Source organism: Balaenoptera acutorostrata, chromosome 7 (assembly GCF_949987535.1).
Source record: "Balaenoptera acutorostrata chromosome 7, mBalAcu1.1, whole genome shotgun sequence".
Taxonomy (NCBI): domain Eukaryota; kingdom Metazoa; phylum Chordata; class Mammalia; order Artiodactyla; family Balaenopteridae; genus Balaenoptera; species Balaenoptera acutorostrata.
Window position 1 is genome coordinate 12,076,641 of NC_080070.1, and position 20,347 is coordinate 12,096,987.

A 20,347-nucleotide genomic window follows, 5' to 3' on the forward strand; every position below is an offset into this window, starting at 1 on the left:
GTTAAGAATGGGAATGAGGAAGGTGTGGTCAAGCTTGTACCTAGATACGTGCTTGGATGTAATGCATAACCCCAAGAGAATTCCCATTTCACCCCCTTTGTCTCTCCCATCAGTACCAGAAACAATCTGACTTCCTTCTCTGTGTCTGCTACTATCCATTCTTCAACTCAAGTTTCCTCTTCTCTGTGGCCCATGCTGCAATGCAACGGAGGCTTACAGCTTCTCCGCCACCTTCTTGCCTCTAAGACAAACAGAATGCTTTGGAGGATGTTAACATTGCAAAGAGAGACAGGATTTTTTTAAGTGCAGGGAGAATTGCAATACGACCTGACAGTGTTAGAGTGGTTTTATTCCCATAATGCCTCACAGTCTAAATGGCTCCAGAGTGATTTCTCCCAGCTCTTTCATTACTCTTCTCTTGCCTCTTCTTGAGATCTGAACTTCAACATAACATCCCTTTTAATTCAGGGGCTGATGCTACTCAGACTCCTCCATCCTTCAGCAGACTTTTCCTTTGATTCTCCCAAATCTGTCTTGCAAATAACACTGTGTAGGAGGACACGAAAATGAAAAGGAAGTGGCCTTAAGTTATGTGGGGTACCAGGAATATCTGTTTGCATACTTGATCATATTTATACTCTCACTATTTACCGTGAGGTAGGTGTTTAGAACCAACATCATTATCACCATTTCCCCCATTTTGTAGATGAGGAAGCTGAGGCTCAAGAAAACTAGATGATTTGCCCAGGATCACACGGCTATGAAGTGACAATATTAGAACTTTCTAATAGCCAGCTTTGCTCCTGACATCTCAGAGAAAACTTCAGACTGCCTTTATCTCAAAACAGTCTTACTTCTTGTATGAAGAGTTGCAGCTACTTAAACATCAGGTGTTTTCCTCTTGGCAAAGTGACAAGGAAGAGGGGAGGGACATACGGGGTGGGGGGAAGGAGATAACCAGGCCAGCGGCATTGCTCACAGACCACCTCTGCATGTATTTAATCAATTAAGGAGCCATGGGGCTAGCAAAAAGTCTCCTTTAAAAACAGACATACCTTCTGGGCAGGTTAAGCAGCTTTCAGAGACACCCAGACAAGCCGGATCAACTTCGGGAGTTGCCCAGTAGAGCAATTCAAGGGTAGTACTTTAACCACCAGTCAAGAGGTCTTTAAAAATAAGGTGTTCTGTATACAATGGAATACCACACAGCGATAGGAATGAATCAGTACACAACTACATGAATAAATCTCACAAACAGCAGAGGAAATGAAAGAACTCAGACACCAAGAATACACATCAGGTGATTCTATTTTATGAAGTTGGAAAAAGGCAAACCTAATCCATGGTGTTTTAAGGGGTGGAGTGGGGAGTAGAGGGGGTAATAAAATAAAATTTAGGTGTCCCTTACCTTCTTTGCTTCTGGAAACCCTGAGTAGAGGCCACGGGCCCCCGAGTCAGACAGACCTGGGATCAAATCCTAGTTCTGCAACTGAGTGATTTTAAACAAGTAACTTAAATCCCTGTGCCTCAGGTTTTTGCATCTATAAAATGGGACTGATAATACCTTCCTCAAAGGGCTGGTGTGAGAAGTAAATGAAATAACGTATGTGAAATGCCATGGCAGCGTGCGTAGGTGCCGTAATAAATGGTAACGATGACGGTCCTGCCCCTGTCGCCTGATGGTAAGGCAGGATCAGAGAACAGATGGGTAAGAGCACAGACAGAAGGAAAGGGATCAAAGATGTGCAGAATCCACTCGAATGCCACACGGACAGTGCTGTTTCTTCTCTTCCCACTGCCCACACAGCCTCCTGGATAGGGCTGCCTGCAAGTGCAGGCCAGCCAGATGCAGCCAAAACAAAGCTGCTTTGGTCCCATCCATGTTGGCCCTTGCTAGGGACCGGATACTAATCTGATAAACCAATTTGTATTGATGCTCTCATAGTGGTCGCTGGCAGCTTACTGGGTTACCCTCCTGGTTAAGCTGCATGTTATCCAGAGACTTATGGATGTACAAGGCCCTGACCTAGACTGGGTGGATCTCACCTTATGCCAGGTCAACAAGGAACCAGGTGGGATGGGGTGCAGCGGACAACTTCAACACTGTAGTACTAAGGTTGGTGCTGTAGGAGAGAAGCCAGAGCCCAGAAGCTCCAGGCTGTAGGGATGTGCAGGCTTCCCTTCCTGACTACAGAATGAGAACAGAGCCAGAGAACTTGGGTTCCCTCCACCTGAGAGAGGGGACAGCTGTCCCTCTGGGAAGGCCTATCAGCTAAAAGATCTATAGCTCCTGGGAGAATAGAGCTGGGGAAGACTCTTTGATTTGCATTTTGTATTGTTAACTGACATCCAAGGGCATCCCTACAGGAGAAGCAAACCGCTGTCGCCCACAACATAGATGGACTTGGGGGCGTCACGCTGAAGGGGGAAAGCCAGACTCAGGAGACTACATGAAGTTCTGAACCAGGCAAAACAGAAAGCCTGGGGCCAGAGGTGGGATTGACAGCAAAGGGCACGAAAGTTTTTGGGTGATGGCAGTGTCCTGTAACTTCACTGATCCAGTGGTTACCAGGGTGTATGCACTTGTCAGAACCCACTGAACTGTACACCTGGGATGGGTGTGATTTGTGCAAATTATCCCGCAATAAAGTTGCTTTTTTTAAAAAATACATTTATTTATTTATGGCTGTGTTGGGTCTTCGTTGCTGCGCGCGGGCTCTAGGCACGCGTGCTTCAGTAGTTGTGGCACGTGGGCTCAGTAGTTGTGGCACGCAGGTTTCAGTAGTTATGATGCATGGGCTTTGTTGCTCCACGGCATGTGGGATCTTCCCGGATCAGGGATCAAACCTGTGTCCCCTACATTGGCAGGCAGATTCTTAACCACTGTGCCACCAGGGAAGTCCCTAAAGTTGCTTTTAAAAGAAAAAGAAAATTGATGTCTTAGTCCTCACGGTTGTTCCACTCTGGGAGTAACCGGGGAGGCCTGTAGGAGAAGGTCAGGAAAGTCCTGGCCTCTATCATTCTTCCAGCACATTAATGTTTGCTCAGTACCTTACAGTTAGCAAAGCACTTTCTCCTCTTTTGACCATCACACCCTCCCTACGAGGTGGGCATGATTAACCCCATTTTGTAGCTAGGGAAACAGAGACACACACACGCTAAAAGAGCTGGCCTATGTCTTCTAACTCCATATCCCAACATCTTTCCTGGAAATGGCCTCGGAGATCACCTAGGTCCAAGAAAACTAAGGTTCAGAGAGTGGAAATAACTCTACAAAGCTGCACTGTTCGTTAAGGAGAGAGGCCAAAATTGAAGGCGTGTCCCCTCCTACAACAAAGGGAATGAGGAATTGTCCAGTTGGGGTCATCCTGAATACAGGTGGCCCTTTCCTTCCCCTTCTGTGACACTTCCAGACCCGGCACAGAGAGACAGACGGAAAACGAGAGCCAGGCTCCTCTGGGCTCCACCTCTCCCTGCACGGGGCTGCCCCCACCCTGCTCCCTTGAGTCCCAAGGGTCTTGTTACTATAACGAAGCACAGCACCGAGCCCATGCATTACCTCACCACAGTCTGGCTTATTTCCTAGCACGATTGTCCAGAGCTTGCTCCATTTCCCCCCTCTGTTGGCTGTGCACCCTTAGCCCATTCCTCCCTGCTGAAATCACAAAGCTCTGCCCCGAGTGAGCCTGCGGGAGCCTCCCCCTCCTTCCCAAAGTCCTTTACTTTAGAAAGAGGCCCGTGGGGCAGAGCCTGTGTATCCTACAGCCCCTCTGTATATACATTCTAAAAGCATGCGTGTGTGTTGGGCGGGGGGAGAGGGGGTTAGAGCGAGACATATATGATGGTGTGTCCATAGGGGAAAACATCCTGGGTGAATCACAAGAGACAATTGACGGTGTGTAACTTTGGGGACAGGAATTGGAGGGTGGGAGGAGGGAGGATTCTACTTTCCATTTTGTTTCTTTGCTGTTCAATGTGAATTTTCCAACCAATGTACTTGGATTACATTTATTTATTTATGCCAGTGAGGCTAGTCTGGGCCGGGAAACTATGAGCCATTTTCTTCTTATACTTATCTGTATATAAAAAAAGAAACACGAGGAGGATTAATTTTTTTTTTTTTTTATAGATTTTTTTTAATTTATTTTTTTATTTTATTTTATTTTTTTATTTATGGCTGTGTTGGGTCTTCGTTTCTGTGCGAGGGCTTTCTCTAGTTGTGGCAAGCGGGGGCCACTCTTCATCGCGGTGCGCAGGCCTCTCACTATTGCGGCCTCTCTTGTTGTGGAGCACAGGTTCCAGATGCGCAGGCTCAGTAATTGTGGCTCACGGACCCAGCCGCTCTGCGGCATGTGGGATCTTCCCAGACCAGGGCTCGAACCCGTGTCCTCTGCATTGGCAGGCGGATTCTCAACCACTGCGCCACCAGGGAAGCCCAGGAGGATTAATTTTTGAAAATAAAATAAGCACCTAAAACGCATCACCTCCCTTCCTCCAGGGTGACCAAAACATGCAACAATTTAAATGATAGAAAAACTATGAATAATTCACCCAAATGAGATGGAGCCAGAGAGGGGTGTAGGAAGGAGAGGCCCCAGGAGTGGAGCTGGCCGCCATTCCTCAGCGGATGATCACTCCCCTTGGAGCCACTGTCACCCCTGATTTGTACCTCTGCTGGAGTCCCCTCCTACCTGTCATTTTAGCCATCTGTGTGCTTGCTTTACGCCCTGGCCCCCGACACCCCTCAGACAACAATTTGTTTAGGGCCAAGACTGTCTTACTCTTCTTTGAAGCTTTCAGAGCTTGCTGCACGCAGAGTAGAAACTGAAGAAACATGTATCGAATATACTGGAAGCCAGTCTCCAACAGGTGGGAGGGCCGTGGGTCTACACCACTAGATTCTCTACCACTTGCGCTCAGAAGCCCTCACCAGTTTCTCATGTTGCTTCGTAAAGTGCATGGTAACGTTCAAACTCCTTAACATGTTTATCGAGACCTTCCCTGCCCCGGCCCACACCTGTCTTTCTGCCTGGTTCCCAAGACAATCCTGAGTCCCAGCAGTCAGACTGGTCCCTTCACCACTCCCAGAGGCCCCTTGAGGCTCCCTGCCTTCAGGCCCTTGCTCACGTCTTGCCCAACCTCTACCACCGAAACCCAAACCCGGCTCACACAGTCTACTCCCTGGAGACTCACTGTGCTCCCGGCTGGGCTTGCTTCCTCTGCCAACCAACCTCGCCTTGCATTATGGTCATCCAAGTCTCCGCGACGGGAACATCAAGATGTGTCTCTTACCCGGCCTTCCCCTGTGTCTATTACAGTGCTGGGCCCTGAAGAAAGGGAGAGGGAGGAATACAAGTTCGAGGTAGAATTAGGCAAAAGGCTGGATCGAGACAGGGTTGGGTTTAGGGTTAGAATTAGCACAGGGTGAGTCAATTCCCAATCCCACCCACTAGGCGGCGCCCGCAGTCTCATTCCGGTCAAGACGCCTCCGCTTTTTGAAGTTTATTACCTGTTTTACAAGTTTCCTTCCTGCCCTACTGTCCCTTTAAGAAGGTGATCCAGGTGAGGCCTGGACTCCGCCCCGGGCTCTGGCCCCGCCCCCCGCCCCTGCTCGGCCGGCCCGGCTCGCCCAGTCCTCGCACCCAGGCCCAGCCGTCCGGGCCTCGGTCCCAGGTCCCGGCCCCGCGCCATGGAGCGGCGCTGGCCCCTGGGGCTCGGGCTGCTGCTGCTGCTTCTCTGCGCCCCGCTGCCTCCGGGGGCGCGCGCCTTGGAAGGTACCGACCCCCGCCCCGCCCCTCCCCCTCCTCCTGGAGTCGGCATTCCTGAGGAGGCCCTCTCCAAGAGCCCCTCTCCAGCGCTCTTGTTTTGCCCGGCTGCCAGGCGATCGACTGGCCAGGCCAGTCTTTGGTCTTTAACCCCAAACAGCTGCTTTCCCGGGTCAGTCACCCCCGCCCCTGCTGGCCAGCAGTTTTCTCCTGGGGGTGGGGAGTGAGTTTCTGGCGGAAGCAGCGTCCAGACCTCCTACCCCAGCAATGGTGGGGACCCCTCATTCCCAGGCAGCCCCGGACTCAGGCACCCAACCCAGAGATCTGAACCCTCTGAAGTCAGAAGTGGAAGTCGCTTTATGCCAACCTAGGCCGGGGGACAGAGGGACCTGCCGCTGGGGGATGGGTTAGGACTCGGGGGGCAGGGGCTTCTGGAGGCAGGGGTCAAGCCTTCCATGTGGACACTTGCATGCTCTCTGACTCTACTAGCCCCGCTTCCTGGACTCTCCGCTGTGTCTCTACCCCCAGTCCACACCCCCAATCAGGGGCAAGGCAGGCCCTTTGCCAGGGGGAGGGAGCCTCCACACCCAGGACACCCTTCCAGTTCTGCGGTTGATGGGTCCCCCAGGCTGCACCAGCCCCGCTGAGTGAGAGGCTGCCCGTCCTCTCTGGGGCTGCTCTTCCTAACGCTTCCTGCGTTGACTTTGGTCAAAGGTCCAGCCCTCCAACCCTTGCCCCACTCTGCTTTCCTCCCTTCACACTCGGGAGGAAGACAGACTAATCATCGTAGCCCTTCACTCCTCCTTCCTGGGCCGGTTTCCTCCCCTAAATCTCAGGAACTCACAGCTATTAACAGGATGCTGAAGCCTTGGGGCTGGGGGGCCCAGGAAGAGGAATGTGGGTTGCACATGTGTGTGGACCTTCTCCCCCAGAGATGACAGGCCCCCTTTCTCTCCACCTTCAGTCACTCTGATGGATACTAGCAAGGCACAGGGAGAGCTGGGCTGGCTGCTGGATCCCCCAGAGGATGGGGTAAGTGTCAGGGGAGGGAAGGACCTAGGGTGGCTCAAGGCTGAAGGCCAGCGTGAAATGGGGTGGTGAGGTGGGTGCAGGAACGTAGAAAAGAGCAGGAAAAACTGGAAGTGTCTCCTCTGGGAGGGGGAGGGGAGGGGAGGTGAGTCAGAGCCTCCTGAATATGTGGAGCCTTGCGGGGGGGGGGGGGGGGGGGTGTCAGGCTTCACCCCATGGGGACCCAGTCAATGCCTGGCTCCTCCTCTCCCTGCCCCAGCGAGGGAGGGCTGAATGCTTGTGAGGACCTGGGGGAAGATGAGAGTGACACCTCCTGGGAAGAGAATGGACCATCCCTGGGATGGTTGAGAGCTGAGACCCAAACATAGAAGAGTGTCCTCAATCTGAGGTCCATCCATCCCAATGGAGTTGCATAGACAGGTTTCAAGGGGGTCTGGGAACCCCACAAAAGAGTATTCAAAGTTGTGTAGCCGTATGTGGACTTTTTTTTTTTTTTTTTTTCTGGAGAAGAGAGCCAGAGTTTTCATCAAATTCTTCAAAGGGTCTTTGACTCTCCCAGAGTTAAAAGCTGCCCCATTAGAGGTCCCTGAGCCCTTGACACCTCCTCCGCCTTCCCCCGCCCAGGCACACCATGCATTCTGAGCCCCTTCCCTCCTTGGATATTCCGAAGACCCAGTGAGCAGAGGTAGGATCTTGTGAGTCCCATAGAGCACCTTTCTGTCACTCAGCAGAGCTGGCCCTGGAAACACGGGAGCCTCCCCAGGTGCTGCAGCCTCCGGGACTCTGGCCTCAGGCCTCTTCCCTCTGGTCCTAGACCCTGTTCTCTGGGTGTTCCCTTTTCTCTTTCCTACTCCAGGAGGAATCCAGCCTGTATTTCTGGGGTTGGGGTTACTTGCTTTCTTTCCCTCGGAGTCCTAGGGCCCTGGCTCCACTCTCGGCTCTCCCATGGAGTGGCCTGTAATTAGAATGAATAGACTAAACCATAATGTATCCTACAGGAGGGGCTGCTTAGAAAATCCTGGATTAGGCCAGCTCTGATAGGCACCTCATCTCATAAAGCAGCTAATCACTCCACAGTGAGGGCTGCAGGTCCATCTGCTGGCTCCCACGGGCCGCCCCTGCCACCCCACCCACCCAAATAACTCTTCCCTAATTGGGCTGGAGTGGAAGCAAGGCCCCTTCTGCAGCTCAGGCTAAACAGCTTTGTACTAGGAAGGCAAGGAGACAGCAGCGGTCACATTCCCACTGTCTGCCTTGTCCCGCCTCTACCCCTCTCCATCTTTTCAAAACATACACACACACCCCACACACACACACACCCCCACACATTCAGATTCACGCTCCCCAGAATGTACCTATGTAGCAGCCAGAACCAGAGTGATAAGTGAAAGGGTTCTTGTTGCTGATCCTGGGCAGCTGCTTGTCCCCCATCTGTCACTGCTGGAACTGGGGGAGGCGAGTCATAGCTGGGAACATCTGCTGCACCTGGTCCAGCTGCAGCCCTGGTGGTCTAGCTAATGAACTGCGCATTAACCACTTGCCACCTTTCCACCTGACCTCCACCCCAGGCCTTCCACTCCGCTTCCCCGGTACAGCTTCTTCCTAAGAACAGGCTCTAGGTGCCTTCTATCATTGCAGCCTGGACACCCCTTGTCTGATCTTTGAACTCCCTAACGTAATACAAAAATATGTGCCTCACAGCAACATATACTTCTGCCCCTGCCCCCATGCCACCCCAAACTTCAGATAATGGTGCTTTTTCTCGCCTTTTCCCAAAGCTGCGGGTAGCAATGAAAGCCCTTGGGAAAGTGAACTTTCTATGGGCCTCAGTCTCTTCTTTATAAAATAAGGGAGTTGCAACCAAAATATCAATGGAATATTTTATAGAATTTGAGAGCTTTTTAAATTCATCTGGCAGAGAATGTACTTAAGAATGTCTGAGAATTCTTTTGAAAAAAGAAGAAGAATGAAGTAGGAAACTTGTCCTACCAGATATCAGAACGTACCATACAGTACATCAATTATAATTAAAACATTTGGCATTGCACGAGAATATTCAGGTCAATGGAACAGAATAGAAAGTCCCCAAATAAACCCGCATATTTGAGATTTTAGTATGTGGTAACATTGTAGTTGCAAATCAATGTGGAAAGTATAGACTAGTCAATAAACTGACAATTTGGTGTCCATAATTTTTTTTTTAAAAAAGAAAGAAGGTAAAGTTACGTCTTCACACTCTACACACAACAAAATTAATTCTAGGAAGATTAAAGTCTAAACCTAAAAACCAAACCTAAAAGAATGTTAGGAGAAATATAGAAGATCTTTATAAGTTTGGGATGGGAGAGCTTCCCAAGCAAAATACACAACACAAAAAGGAAAGAAGATAAATGGTACTATGTAAAAATTTTTAAAGTATGTCAACATCACAGACATCATTAGGAAAATTAAATGTCATGACGGAGAAAATATATGAAATATGCATTTCAAGCAAATGATTAATGTCTATAATGTTAAAAAAAAAAAGTCATCCAAATGAACACTCAAAAGATAACAGTAGAATATCAGGCAAAGTTATAAATACGTAACTGCATAAAAATACAAATAGACAGTGAACAAAAGAGAAATGCCAACCTCCTCCTCAAAGAAAGGTAAATTAAAATGGCCAGAAGCTGTTTTGTCCATAAGATTGCCAAAAGTAAAAAGCTCATTAATATCCAGTGTTGATGGGGTTTTGAGAAATTGCGCCCTCCTGCATTGTGAAAGTGTAAATTGATAAAGCCTTTGTGGAGGACAATTTGGCAATATCTTCTTATAAAATTTGTACTATATTTACCCTTTCATACAGCAGGTCTACAGAAATCTTACAGGAATCTGTACATGTTTTGTTAAAAAGTAAAAAATCACTAGAAGTTACTTAAATGTCCAACAGTAGATGAATGATTAAATAAATTGTGGTACATCCATACAATGGGATACGATTTTATGGATTGCTAAAAAAAATTAGGTAGATCCATATACTCTTGTGGACATCTTTCAAAGACTTTTTATTCGTTAAAAAAAAAAAAAAGTAGGTTATAGAATAACACTTGTATATTTTTAAAAATTGTTAAAAACACACGCACACGAAAAAAAAAACATTCAAATGTTTCTCTAGAGGCACTGAAAATGACCTGGAAAGTTTTACTCCAAGTTGTTAAGAATGGGTGGATGGATGGGAGGACTTTCACTTCTTGTTATATGTAAGTTTTTATTCTTTGACTTTTTGTAATAAGCACATAGAGACGTAATGATTAAGAGCATAAACTCTGGAACTTAGAATGTCTGGGTGCACCTCCCAGCTTCTCCTCTTAATAGCTGGTGCCTTGGGCAATACGTCCTTTAACCTCACTGTGAGTCAGTTTCCTCATCGAAAGTGCTTAGAATAGTGACTGGCCCATGGTAAGCGCTACATTAGTGCTGACCGTTGTTATTATTATTAAGATTTTTAATGTAAAAGAAGTTAAGGAGGATGGTCTGGGTGGTATCTAGGGGTCCAACCAACTCTTTCCGTTGATGATTTTGATAGTGGCTGTGAACTGGAAGGAATATTGGAGGAGAGTGAGATTCCTTCATACAGAAGAGTTTTATGCTTGTTCTCACCCTCCAAAGGTCAGAGGCCTTAATGTTAAACGCAGTCTCCTCGTCTCTGAACAAATAGGCAGAAAGTTTTTATGCATGAGCTTTTGCTACAAAAATCTGCCTTTGGGGTACCTGACAGCTCTGCTGATGGTAAAAATGGTGCTCATACTGTTGCAGTTGGAGTGGGCTCATTGAAGGGTCCAGAGCTGGCCAGGGTTGTCAAGGGGGTGTTGTCTTGCCCATGCTATATCCAAATAAATCCCTGACCCTAAACATTTAACCTACTATCCTGGGGCCGGGGGGTGGGGAGAGGGCAGGACAAGTAGTGTGAACCTGGGCAGCTCTGACACCCGCTTCCTCGCCATCCACTCTAGAAAGGGAGCATTTGGGGAGAAGGTGGTGATGGGTTGGAGGCTGACACTCGTTTTCCTCTCGCAGTGGAGTGAGGTGCAGCAGATACTGAACGGGACACCACTGTACATGTACCAGGACTGCCCAGTGCAAGAAAGCAGAGACACTGACCACTGGCTTCGCTCCAATTGGATCTACCGGGGGGAGGAGGCCTCGCGTGTCCACGTGGAGCTGCAGTTCACCGTGCGGGACTGCAAGAGTTTCCCCGGGGAAGCTGGGCCTCTGGGCTGCAAAGAGACCTTCAACCTCCTGTACATGGAGAGTGACCAGGATGTGGGCATTCAGCTCCGGCGGCCCCTGTTCCAGAAGGTGCTTCTACCCCTCGGGGCCATTTCAGCCCTGACACTGATCCTTGCCCCACTCCCTTCCATGACCCCGTTCCGCTCAGAAAAAGAGAAGGTAGCAGAAACGGGAAGAGAGCGTAGGTGTGGAATAGTGGAAAGAATGTGGGACTAGAAACCAGAAGGTCTGGATTTGAGCACCTTTTCAGCTGTGTCCCGACATGGGGCGTGTCACGTAACCTCTCTGAGCTGTTTTTCCTTGTCTTAAAGTAGTGATAATAATATTTTATTATTAATAGTATGACTGCCAGCCTCATCTATTTGAGAGGCTTTTACAAGCATCCACTGAGATAAGAGCATGGCATGGTGGAGGCAGGGGAGAGGTATTTGGACTTGTTCCGTCCATGCTCACTACATTCGTGTGTGACACACGCCCATGAGTATCCCTAGAGTTGTGCAGGAAGACAGTTCTCTGCAGGCTACTTTTTAATCCCTTCCCTTTCTTTCCTACTCAAGGAAACGTACTGGAATGCAAAAGAGAAGGGAACATATTATTATAGGATGTACTCTCATTTTTTTCCAAAGAGCAGCTGTTGTAAAGTTTGTTATTAGTAATAAATGAACGATGACACACTTTATAACTGATCACCTCGTTGGCACCGAGGTTGGGAACACCTTTGAATAGTGGAAATTATCTGGGCTGTCGCATCCCACAGCTGGGTTCCAATCCCAGCCCCACCATGTAGTAGCTGTATCATCTTGTCCGAGGTCTTCAACTTTTCTTAGCCTTAGTTTCTTCATCTGTCAAATGAGGAAGGTGATGCATCCCACCTTGTAGGATTATTGCACGGACTCGACAGTGTAATGCACATAAAAATGCTTGGGTCGGTAGCTCCCGTGTAATCTACCGTGTAACAGCTCCCTCTGTTTATGCCTGTGTCAACTGCAAAGTATTAAGCAAACAGTCATTTCTGTTATGTGGGAATGAAGCACGACTTTACCACTTCCCCACGCCTTCTTCCCAGGTAACCACAGTGGCTGCAGACCAGAGCTTCACCATTCGAGACCTTGCGTCTGGAGCCGTGAAACTGAACGTGGAGCGCTGCTCCTTGGGCCACCTGACCCGCCGAGGCCTCTATCTCGCTTTCCACAACCCGGGTGCCTGTGTGGCCCTGGTATCTGTCCGGGTCTTCTACCAGCTCTGCCCTGAGACTGTGCACGGCTTGGCCCAATTCCCCGACACTCTCCCCGGACCAGGCGGGTTGGCCGAAGTGGCAGGGACCTGCTTGCCCCACGCCCACGTCACCCCTGGCCCCTCGGGTGCACCCCGCATGCACTGCAGCCCCGACGGCCAGTGGTTGGTGCCAGTGGGGCGGTGCCGCTGTGAGCCTGGTTACGAGGAAGGCGGCGGCGGCGGTGTCGAGGGATGCCTTGGTAAGGAGGCTCGAAGAGGTGGTAAGAACCTGGAGGGACCACTCAGGGGAGGGTCTACCGGGTGCCAAGGGAAGGAAGGAAGCCGACGCTCCATCTCAGTGATTTTTAAACTGAGTGTCCCAAGGCCCTAGGGAGACACACGCAGGGGTGTTCCCAGCACAAGCGATTTGCGGGAGGGGTGTGATCCTCCCAGTAAAACACTGGACAACCTTGGCTCTGTGTCATTCTCTCTCCAGCCTGCCCGAAAGGCTCCTACAGGGCTGACGTGAACACACCCAGTTGTCTCAAGTGCCCGCAACACAGCACAGCCGAGTCTGAAGGGGCCACCATGTGCACCTGCGAGAGCGGGCACTACCGCGTTCCTGGGGAGGGCCCCGCCGCAGCGTGCACGCGTGAGTCCGGGGCCGGGGCCTGGCCGCCTGTGAGGAGGTGCAGGACCTTGGCTAAACCCGTGTTGGGGTCAGAACTTTCCAGAGCCTATCAGATATCGGGGACCATCCAGGGTGCCTGCCACTTAAAGCCCCCAACGCGCACCCCTGCTCTCCCTGGAACAACGCAGAGATGAAGTTAAGCTACCTTTTCCCCACTAGGAATCGCATCTCCGGGCAAAGGCTGTGGAGGACTTGGAGAATCGGTGTTGGGAGGAGGCTAGGGGCCAGCAGCTCCGGTGAGGACCGTGCTGGTTCCTATTGATGGCCTGTCTTCTCCCACAGGTCCCCCCTCCGTCCCCCGAAACCTGAGCTTCTCTGTTTCGGGGACTCAGCTCTCCCTGCGCTGGGAGCCCCCAGTAGACCTGGGAGGACGCGAGGATGTCAGATACGACGTGGGGTGTTCTCAGTGTCGGGGAGCAGCGCTGGACGGGGAGCCCTGCCAGCCCTGCGGGGGAAGCGTGCGCTTCTCCCCGGGGCCCAGCGGGCTCACTTCGCCCACTGTGTGCGTGGATGGCCTCGAGCCCGACGCCAACTACACCTTTAACGTTGAAGCCCAGAACGGAGTGTCAGAGCTGGGCGCCTCCAAGCCCGCCAGCGCCTTACTCAGCGTCAGCATGGGGCGTGCAGGTGAGGGGTCTCGGGGGCCAGCAGGGCCTGGAGGAGGCTGGAGGGCGTAGGACCACAGGGACAAATTGATGAGCGGGAAGCAAGGAGAGGCTTCTTAAGTGATTTCCTCCCTCTGGACTCACAGAGACCCCGTCAGGCTTGTCCCTGAGGCTGGTGAAGAAGGCTCCGCGGCAGCTGGAGCTGACCTGGGCGGGGTCCCGGCCTCGCAGCCCCGGGGGGAACCTCAGCTACGAGCTGCACGTGCTGAACCAGGTGAGCGCACGGCGGGGCACCTCCGCTGTCCATGCCTGGGCACACCCCAGCGTTCCTCGCCTGGGGCGTAGGATGGGAGAAAGCTGCCCGCAGTGAACCGTGTGGCTTTCTCAGGACGGAACCCTCTAAAGAGCCCTACCCTGACCACTCCGCAGCCCACCCCTCCCACGTGTTCCCAGGACTGCCCTTCTCCTCCACCAGGTCTGGTTTGGCACGGCCCAGGTAACACGAGTCCCCATCCACAGGATGAAGAACGGTACCAGCTGGTTCTAGAGCCCCGGGTCTTGCTGACTGAACTGCAGCCAGACACCACGTACACCGTCAGAGTCCGGATGGTGACCCCTCTGGGCCCCGGCCCCTTCTCCCCTGACCATGAGTTTCGGACCAGCCCACCAGGTGGGTGGGTTACTCTGTGTTCTGGCCCAAACACACATGCGACTGTCATCCCCCTGAGGTTTCTCAGACCCTGTTCCAGTCAGTGATCTTCCTTCTTCGCCTACGCGCACACACACGTAGAAGCTGCCTGGGCAGATAGCCCGTGCAGAGTCACACCACACCTCCTCAGACACACATTCTGATGCTGTATCCCGCCAGCCAGCATCCTGTCCTGTCTCCTAACCCCTCAGGTTAGTGTCCATTGGCAGACAGAGCAAGCTGGTGGGCCCTGGGTGGGGCCCTTTCCCCAGGCTCTCTCACCCACACTCACACCCATCTCCCTGGCTGGGGAATGCACGCCCAAAGCCACCGAGAGACCGCCTCCCCCCACCGTGTGCCCTGCCAGCCTCCATCATCCCTGTGGGCTCTGGGCACCCCCAGACTTCTTCACCCCACGTGCCTATAGTTTCCAGGGTCGTGACTGGAGGAGAGATCGTGGCCATCATCTGTGGGCTGCTGCTGGGTGTGGCTCTGCTTCTCGGAATGCTTGTCTTCCGTTCCAGGTGCTGTTCCTGCTCCCTCCCCCGCTTGTACCACCCTGGGTCCCTTTGCCCTGGTGGAAGCTCCTGAATGCAGTCCAACAGCCCTCCCATCCCCTGGTACCCAAGTGTCCCCGCACCACCCGCTCCCCACCCCCCGTTGTTTCTGGGGAGATCTCAGCTGCAGCACGTTTGGGCCCCTGAGGTGGTCCTGGGCCCCTGAAGAACCTGGTCCCCAACCCTCACAGGAAAGCTCAGCGGCGACGGCACCAGAGGCGGCAGAGGCAGCACGATCGTGTCGCTGATGGGGACAGAGGTGAGCCAGGAGCACCTGTGCATGCACACGTGTGTGTGTTGGGAGGCGCCACTGGGACGGGACCAAGGGACCCACATTTGCTAGGGCAACTCTGGGGGCACAGGTGGGCTCTCTTGTCCCCAGGGCTCTTGTGTTTTGCTACTTCATTAACTTTGGTTAATTAACTTCGTACTGACAGTCCCCCAGAGGCTCTGTGCAATTGCCTGTTAGCTGTTGGTGCCACTGTACCGACACCTGGGCTCCACGCAGCCTTCCTCATCCTCCCTGGCTGGGTCTGTGGGCTGAGGCTGGCTGGGAGGGCGATTGCCCGCAGGCTCCCTGACGTCCTCCCAGGCATGTGGGCTTCCTGCTGGTCACCTCATTAGGTGCCCCACAAAAGGGGGAGTCTGGGGGCCATCCAAGTAACAGAGCGGGAGCGAGGCTTGTCTGGGAATGTGAACGAGCTGTGAGTGACCGGAGGAGTATGGTGAGCGGCGGGGAGGAGGGAGGCAAGGAATTAGGGTCAATGAACCATGGGACTGTTGGGTAACTTGAGGCCGTGAGCACGCTTTCGGGTCTGGGTTCCGGCCCACTGCTCTGGGCCCTGGACGGTGAGGACACACGAGCTTTGCGTGTAGACAGCAGGAGGAATGGCTGGGCTATGGAGACGTCGTTGCTGAGGACAGAGACTGTCTTTCACTTCAGCCAGGACAGGGCTCCTCGGGGAAAAGAAGAATGAGCGCTGGGGTGTGCTGGCCCCTCCCTCCAGTATGCCTGAGCCCTGGAGGTGGGCTGAGCCCTCCCTGTTCTCCCCGCAGAGGACAAGCTGTGGCTGAAGCCTTACGTGGACCTCCAGGCATATGAGGACCCGGCCCAGGGAGCCCTGGACTTCACCCAGGAGCTCGATCCGGCCTGGCTGGTTGTGGACACCGTCATAGGGGAAGGTGAGCCCTGTGGTCCCCTCCGTGTGGCAGCACAGAGCGGCCAGCAGGCCCCTTCCTTCCGGCCCTTCCCTGTGGAGCCCAGCCGGCCTCTCCTCTGGCCCGAGAGCTCCCAGATGAGTTTCCTCCCTGCTCTACCCTGTGTCCTGCAACCACTGTGTTCATGTCTTAACCCCCTGATCAGGTGTCCTGGAGCAGCTCCCGCCTCCTGCACCACCTGCTTTTGTGGTTGTGGAATTTCTGATACAGAGCGTTAAACACATCATCTTTGTCAGGAGAGGGGTCGCTGTGCCCAGGCTCAGGCTATTCTCAGATGGTTCCCAAGCATGGGAGGGATTCAGAGCCTCCCCAGCCCCACATTCCACCCCACCAGGGGCCCAGTGTCCTTGGGCTGCCCCGATCCCTTGGGTCACCAGGGAAAATGGATCTGAACAGAGAACAAAGCTCAGCAGTGTCTTTGCTGATTATGTGGCCAAGTGACCGGAGGAGCTTGCGGAAGAGAGGCGGCAGTGGTCAGCCTCCCCGGTCACTTGTGTACTGGCCCTGACCAGCCTGCCCTTCGTGAACACAACCCAGCCCCACTGCACGACCCCCACTCACCCAGCACCTCCTGATTATCAGAACTCTGCTAACTGGGGCGACAGTGCCGAACAGTTTGCAAAGCTGCACTCCTGTTCCAGACTCCCGGCCCCTGGCCCTGGGAAGTACAGCCAAGCCCTTGTCTCAGGGAGGAAGGTACACCACGTTTCTGATCCTCTGGTCCAGAGAAGAAAAGGGAACTGGAGGACTGGAGATATTGCTGCCTGTCCCCCTGGGCAGCCTGACGATGCCTCTGGCCATGACCCTGTTTTCTTTCCACCCAGGAGAGTTTGGGGAAGTATATCGAGGGTCCCTGAGGATCCCCGGCCAGGATGCCAAGACTGTGGCCATTAAGACCTTGAAAGACACATCTCCCGATGGCCAGTGGTGGAACTTCCTTCGAGAGGCAACTATCATGGGCCAGTTCAACCACCCGCACATTCTGCACCTGGAAGGCGTTGTCACAAAGAGTACGAGGGGTGGTGTCTAAGAGCGTGCGGGGAGGGAGCGGTAGAGGAGGGGTGAGACCACCGGAAGTGGAGGGACGATGTGCTGTCAGAGGCAGGAAGTCTGGTTCTGGGTGGAGACGGGGTGGAGGCTGCCGTGGTGATGTGTGCTTCGTGTCTCAGGAAAGCCCATCATGATCATCACGGAGTTTATGGAGAATGGAGCCCTGGATGCCTTCCTGAGGGTAAGGAGGGCGGAGGACCAGCTTGGAAGGGGGATGAGCCACGGAGCCCTGGGCATTGGCTCTGGGTCCAGGAAGAGGAGACCCGGCCCATCCTCTAACTCTCCCACTCCCTGCTGCAGGAGCGGGAGGACCAGCTGGTCCCTGGGCAGCTGGTGGCCATGCTGCAGGGCATAGCATCTGGCATGAACTACCTCAGTGACCACAGTTACGTCCACCGGGACCTGGCCGCCAGGAACATCTTGGTGAGTCAGAACCTGTGCTGCAAGGTGTCTGACTTTGGCCTGACCCGCCTCCTGGACAACTTTGATGGCACCTATGAAACCCAGGTTAGAGCCTTGTACTTATCACATACACATTCACACACACACATTTACCTGCCGTACGTATAGTCAGTATGTACAGAGTACACGATGCATGCTTATGTGGACACAATAACTTCCCATGCCCTTCTGTGCCCTGAAACACATCAGCCTTCTGCCCCACGTGCCCTATTAGGGAGGAAAGATCCCCATCCGTTGGACAGCCCCCGAAGCCATTGCCCACCGGATCTTCACCACAGCCAGCGACGTGTGGAGCTTTGGGATCGTGATGTGGGAGGTGCTCAGCTTTGGGGACAAGCCCTATGGGGAGATGAGCAATCAGGAGGTGAGCCCAGGTGTTTCTCACGCATCTCATCCCCTCCCCAAATCCTCCATGGCCCTTTCCTTCAAGTAGCCTCATTTCTTCTTTCTGACCCACAGTTTGTCTGCATTCCTATCCACTCTCGTCCCCTTCACCTCACGCCCTGTCGTCTTGACTATAGCCATCCTGGTCACGGGGTCTAGAGGCTCCACTGCAACGATCTTGTGTGAACAGAGCCTCCTCGTGGCCTGCCGGGTTAGCTTCTTACCCTCTTCCTCGCTGCAGGTAATGAAGAGCATTGAGGATGGGTACCAGCTGCCCCCGCCCGTGGACTGCCCTGCCCCCCTCTATGAACTCATGAAGAACTGCTGGGCCTATGACTGTGCCCGTCGGCCCCCCTTCCACCGGCTGAAGGCACAGCTGGAGCATCTGCATGCCAACCCCCACTCCCTGCGAACCATTGCCAACTTTGATCCCAGGTAACCACCCTGGGGAGGGCAGATCTAGGAGAATGGAAATCGACATTTGGCCACATCCATCAAGCGCTGGGCCTGTGGAGCTCCCGACAGAGTCAGGCATAGGAGGCAGCCCAAAATCTGCACCTTTGGGAAGAGAGCGCTCTGATGGAGGAGATGCGGTGTCTCGCCCTTGATAGCTCTGGTTTGATGGAAGATAGGAAGCAAACACACTAAGATGCAAAGTACATATAAGCAGCTGCCAACCTGATACCTGCTCCAGGGAGCTTGGTCACTTAGAATGGGGTAGGGAAGACAGAGAAACCAACAAGAGCCAGACGGGGGATGCATGTCGTGACTGAGAGGGGCAACCTTGTGGGATCTGGGAAGGCGCCCAGATCCTGTAGCCAGCAAGGGTTGGGGAGCTGAGGGCATGCCAATCGCAAATAGTGCAGGGTGCAGAGAAGTTTGGACTTAATCCTGAGCCTAGAGAACTACTGACCAATGTTTTAAAACTGTCCATGGGAGGGACATGATCATTGCATTTTACCAAAAACATTGCCAGAATATGGAGAATCAGCTGTTTGCAGGGGGTAAGATGGGAGAGACGGGCAAGGCTTCAAATGCTTTATCGGGTAAACCAGCCCTGGCGTGCTGGCCTCTGTATCAAACCACCATATATAACCTTGTTTCTGGGAGAAAATGTGCTCCAAGTTCCAACTTTTGAAACTATCTTTTGGAGCACAACTCCCTTATACACTGGAGACCGCATGTGCTAATCTTTCTGGAATGTTGGATATTTTTCCCCCAGCAGATTTACTTTACTAATGGTTTTTGGCTCTGGCTGGCTTTAGGACAGGAACACTCATTGTATTGTGGGTGTCAGAGTGCAAGAATAACAGCCAAGGTTGGAGGTGGCAAGCAGGGGGCTGCTCCCAGAACTCGGGGGGCCACCCTGAAAACAGCCGAGACCACACCGGCCTTCCAGGGCCTCTGCTCACCTCGTCTTCCTGCTTCCTCTCAGCTGGGATAGTTGATACTTCATGTCTTTACTGGCCCCCATCAGTTGCCCAAAGCTGGCCGCTGCAGTGCAGTAGGGCTGGTGGTACCTTCCGTTTGGACCTCCAAGGCTGCCACTTGCCCCGGGTCTGTCAGCGCAGCGGGACTGTCAGCCTGCCCGTTGCTGTTGCCAGGAAGCCGGCCAGGAAATGGGTTCACTGACAATGGCCGGGCTAATCCACAAAGTCTAGATAATCTCTGTGCTCAGACACCCAACTTGAATGCTGCCTGCAGATGCATAGAGGCAGAGCCCCAGTTTCAGGAAAGCCCTGCATCCCCCTGCATGTGACTGAGGTAGCCCATGTCCCACAGGGTGACCCTTCGCTTGCCCAGCTTGAGTGGCTCAGATGGGATCCCCTACCGGAGCGTGGCTGAATGGCTGGAGTCCATCCGAATGAAACGCTACATCCTGCACTTCCAGTCCGCCGGGCTGGACACCATGGAGTGTGTGCTGGATCTGACGGCCGAGTGAGGACCCTGGGGGCCCGGGCAGGGGAGGGCTGCTGGGGTTGGAGGCCCAAGACTCACCGATTCCCTCTCCTTGCCCACAGGGACCTGGCGCAGATGGGGATCACACTGCCGGGACACCAGAAGCGCATCCTTTGCAGTATTCAGGGGTTCAAGGACTGAGCCTTCCCCTCACCCACCCCGTCCTCAGGGAGCAAGGATGGGACCGTGGTCCCTCGACCTGCCAGACGTAGGGCTTCGGTGCTGCTCCTGCCCACCCTTCCCTGAGGAACTGCCTCTGGAGCCAGGAAGCCCATTGTTTAAAAAGTGGGGGCGGGGGGGGGGGGGTAGAAGTAAAAAGATAATTGTGGGAGTTGGGGGAGGGTTTAATATATATTATATACATATACATATATATTTTTGTAAATAAACAGAAACTGAATTTTCAACTTTACCCCAGGGTTTTTATCCCTCTGTCTCCTCCATCTCACCCT

General features: G+C 53.0%; 1 protein-coding gene and 1 long non-coding RNA gene across 3 annotated transcripts in view; one reads left to right on the plus strand and one right to left on the minus strand.

Moving 5' to 3' along the window:
* Positions 1-4,180: 4,180 nt before the first annotated feature.
* Positions 4,181-20,347, minus strand: part of LOC130708557 (uncharacterized) — a 30,055-nt gene continuing 13,888 nt past the window's right edge. Inside the window, exons 2-3 of the long non-coding RNA XR_009008779.1 lie at positions 5,194-5,327; positions 4,181-4,417 (exon numbers count right to left, since the gene is read on the minus strand). This is a non-coding gene — a long non-coding RNA (uncharacterized LOC130708557). The remainder of the gene's footprint in view (positions 4,418-5,193; positions 5,328-20,347) is intronic.
* Positions 5,658-20,170, plus strand: EPHA1 (EPH receptor A1). Of its 2 annotated transcripts, XM_007184679.2 has the most exons (18): positions 5,658-5,774; positions 6,730-6,797; positions 10,854-11,135; positions 12,133-12,541; positions 12,778-12,933; positions 13,255-13,599; positions 13,724-13,851; positions 14,097-14,247; positions 14,693-14,789; positions 15,014-15,081; positions 15,879-16,004; positions 16,865-17,050; positions 17,210-17,271; positions 17,391-17,597; positions 17,767-17,916; positions 18,178-18,371; positions 19,719-19,874; positions 19,958-20,170. In XM_007184679.2, exons 1-18 carry the CDS (start codon positions 5,690-5,692, stop codon positions 20,034-20,036), a joined length of 2,949 nt encoding a protein of 982 aa, XP_007184741.1. In that variant the 5' UTR covers positions 5,658-5,689; the 3' UTR covers positions 20,037-20,170. The 2 variants fall into 2 exon arrangements, with proteins under 2 accessions (XP_007184741.1, XP_028022930.1); XM_028167129.2 differs by lacking the exon at positions 6,730-6,797 and having other exon boundaries at positions 5,708-5,774.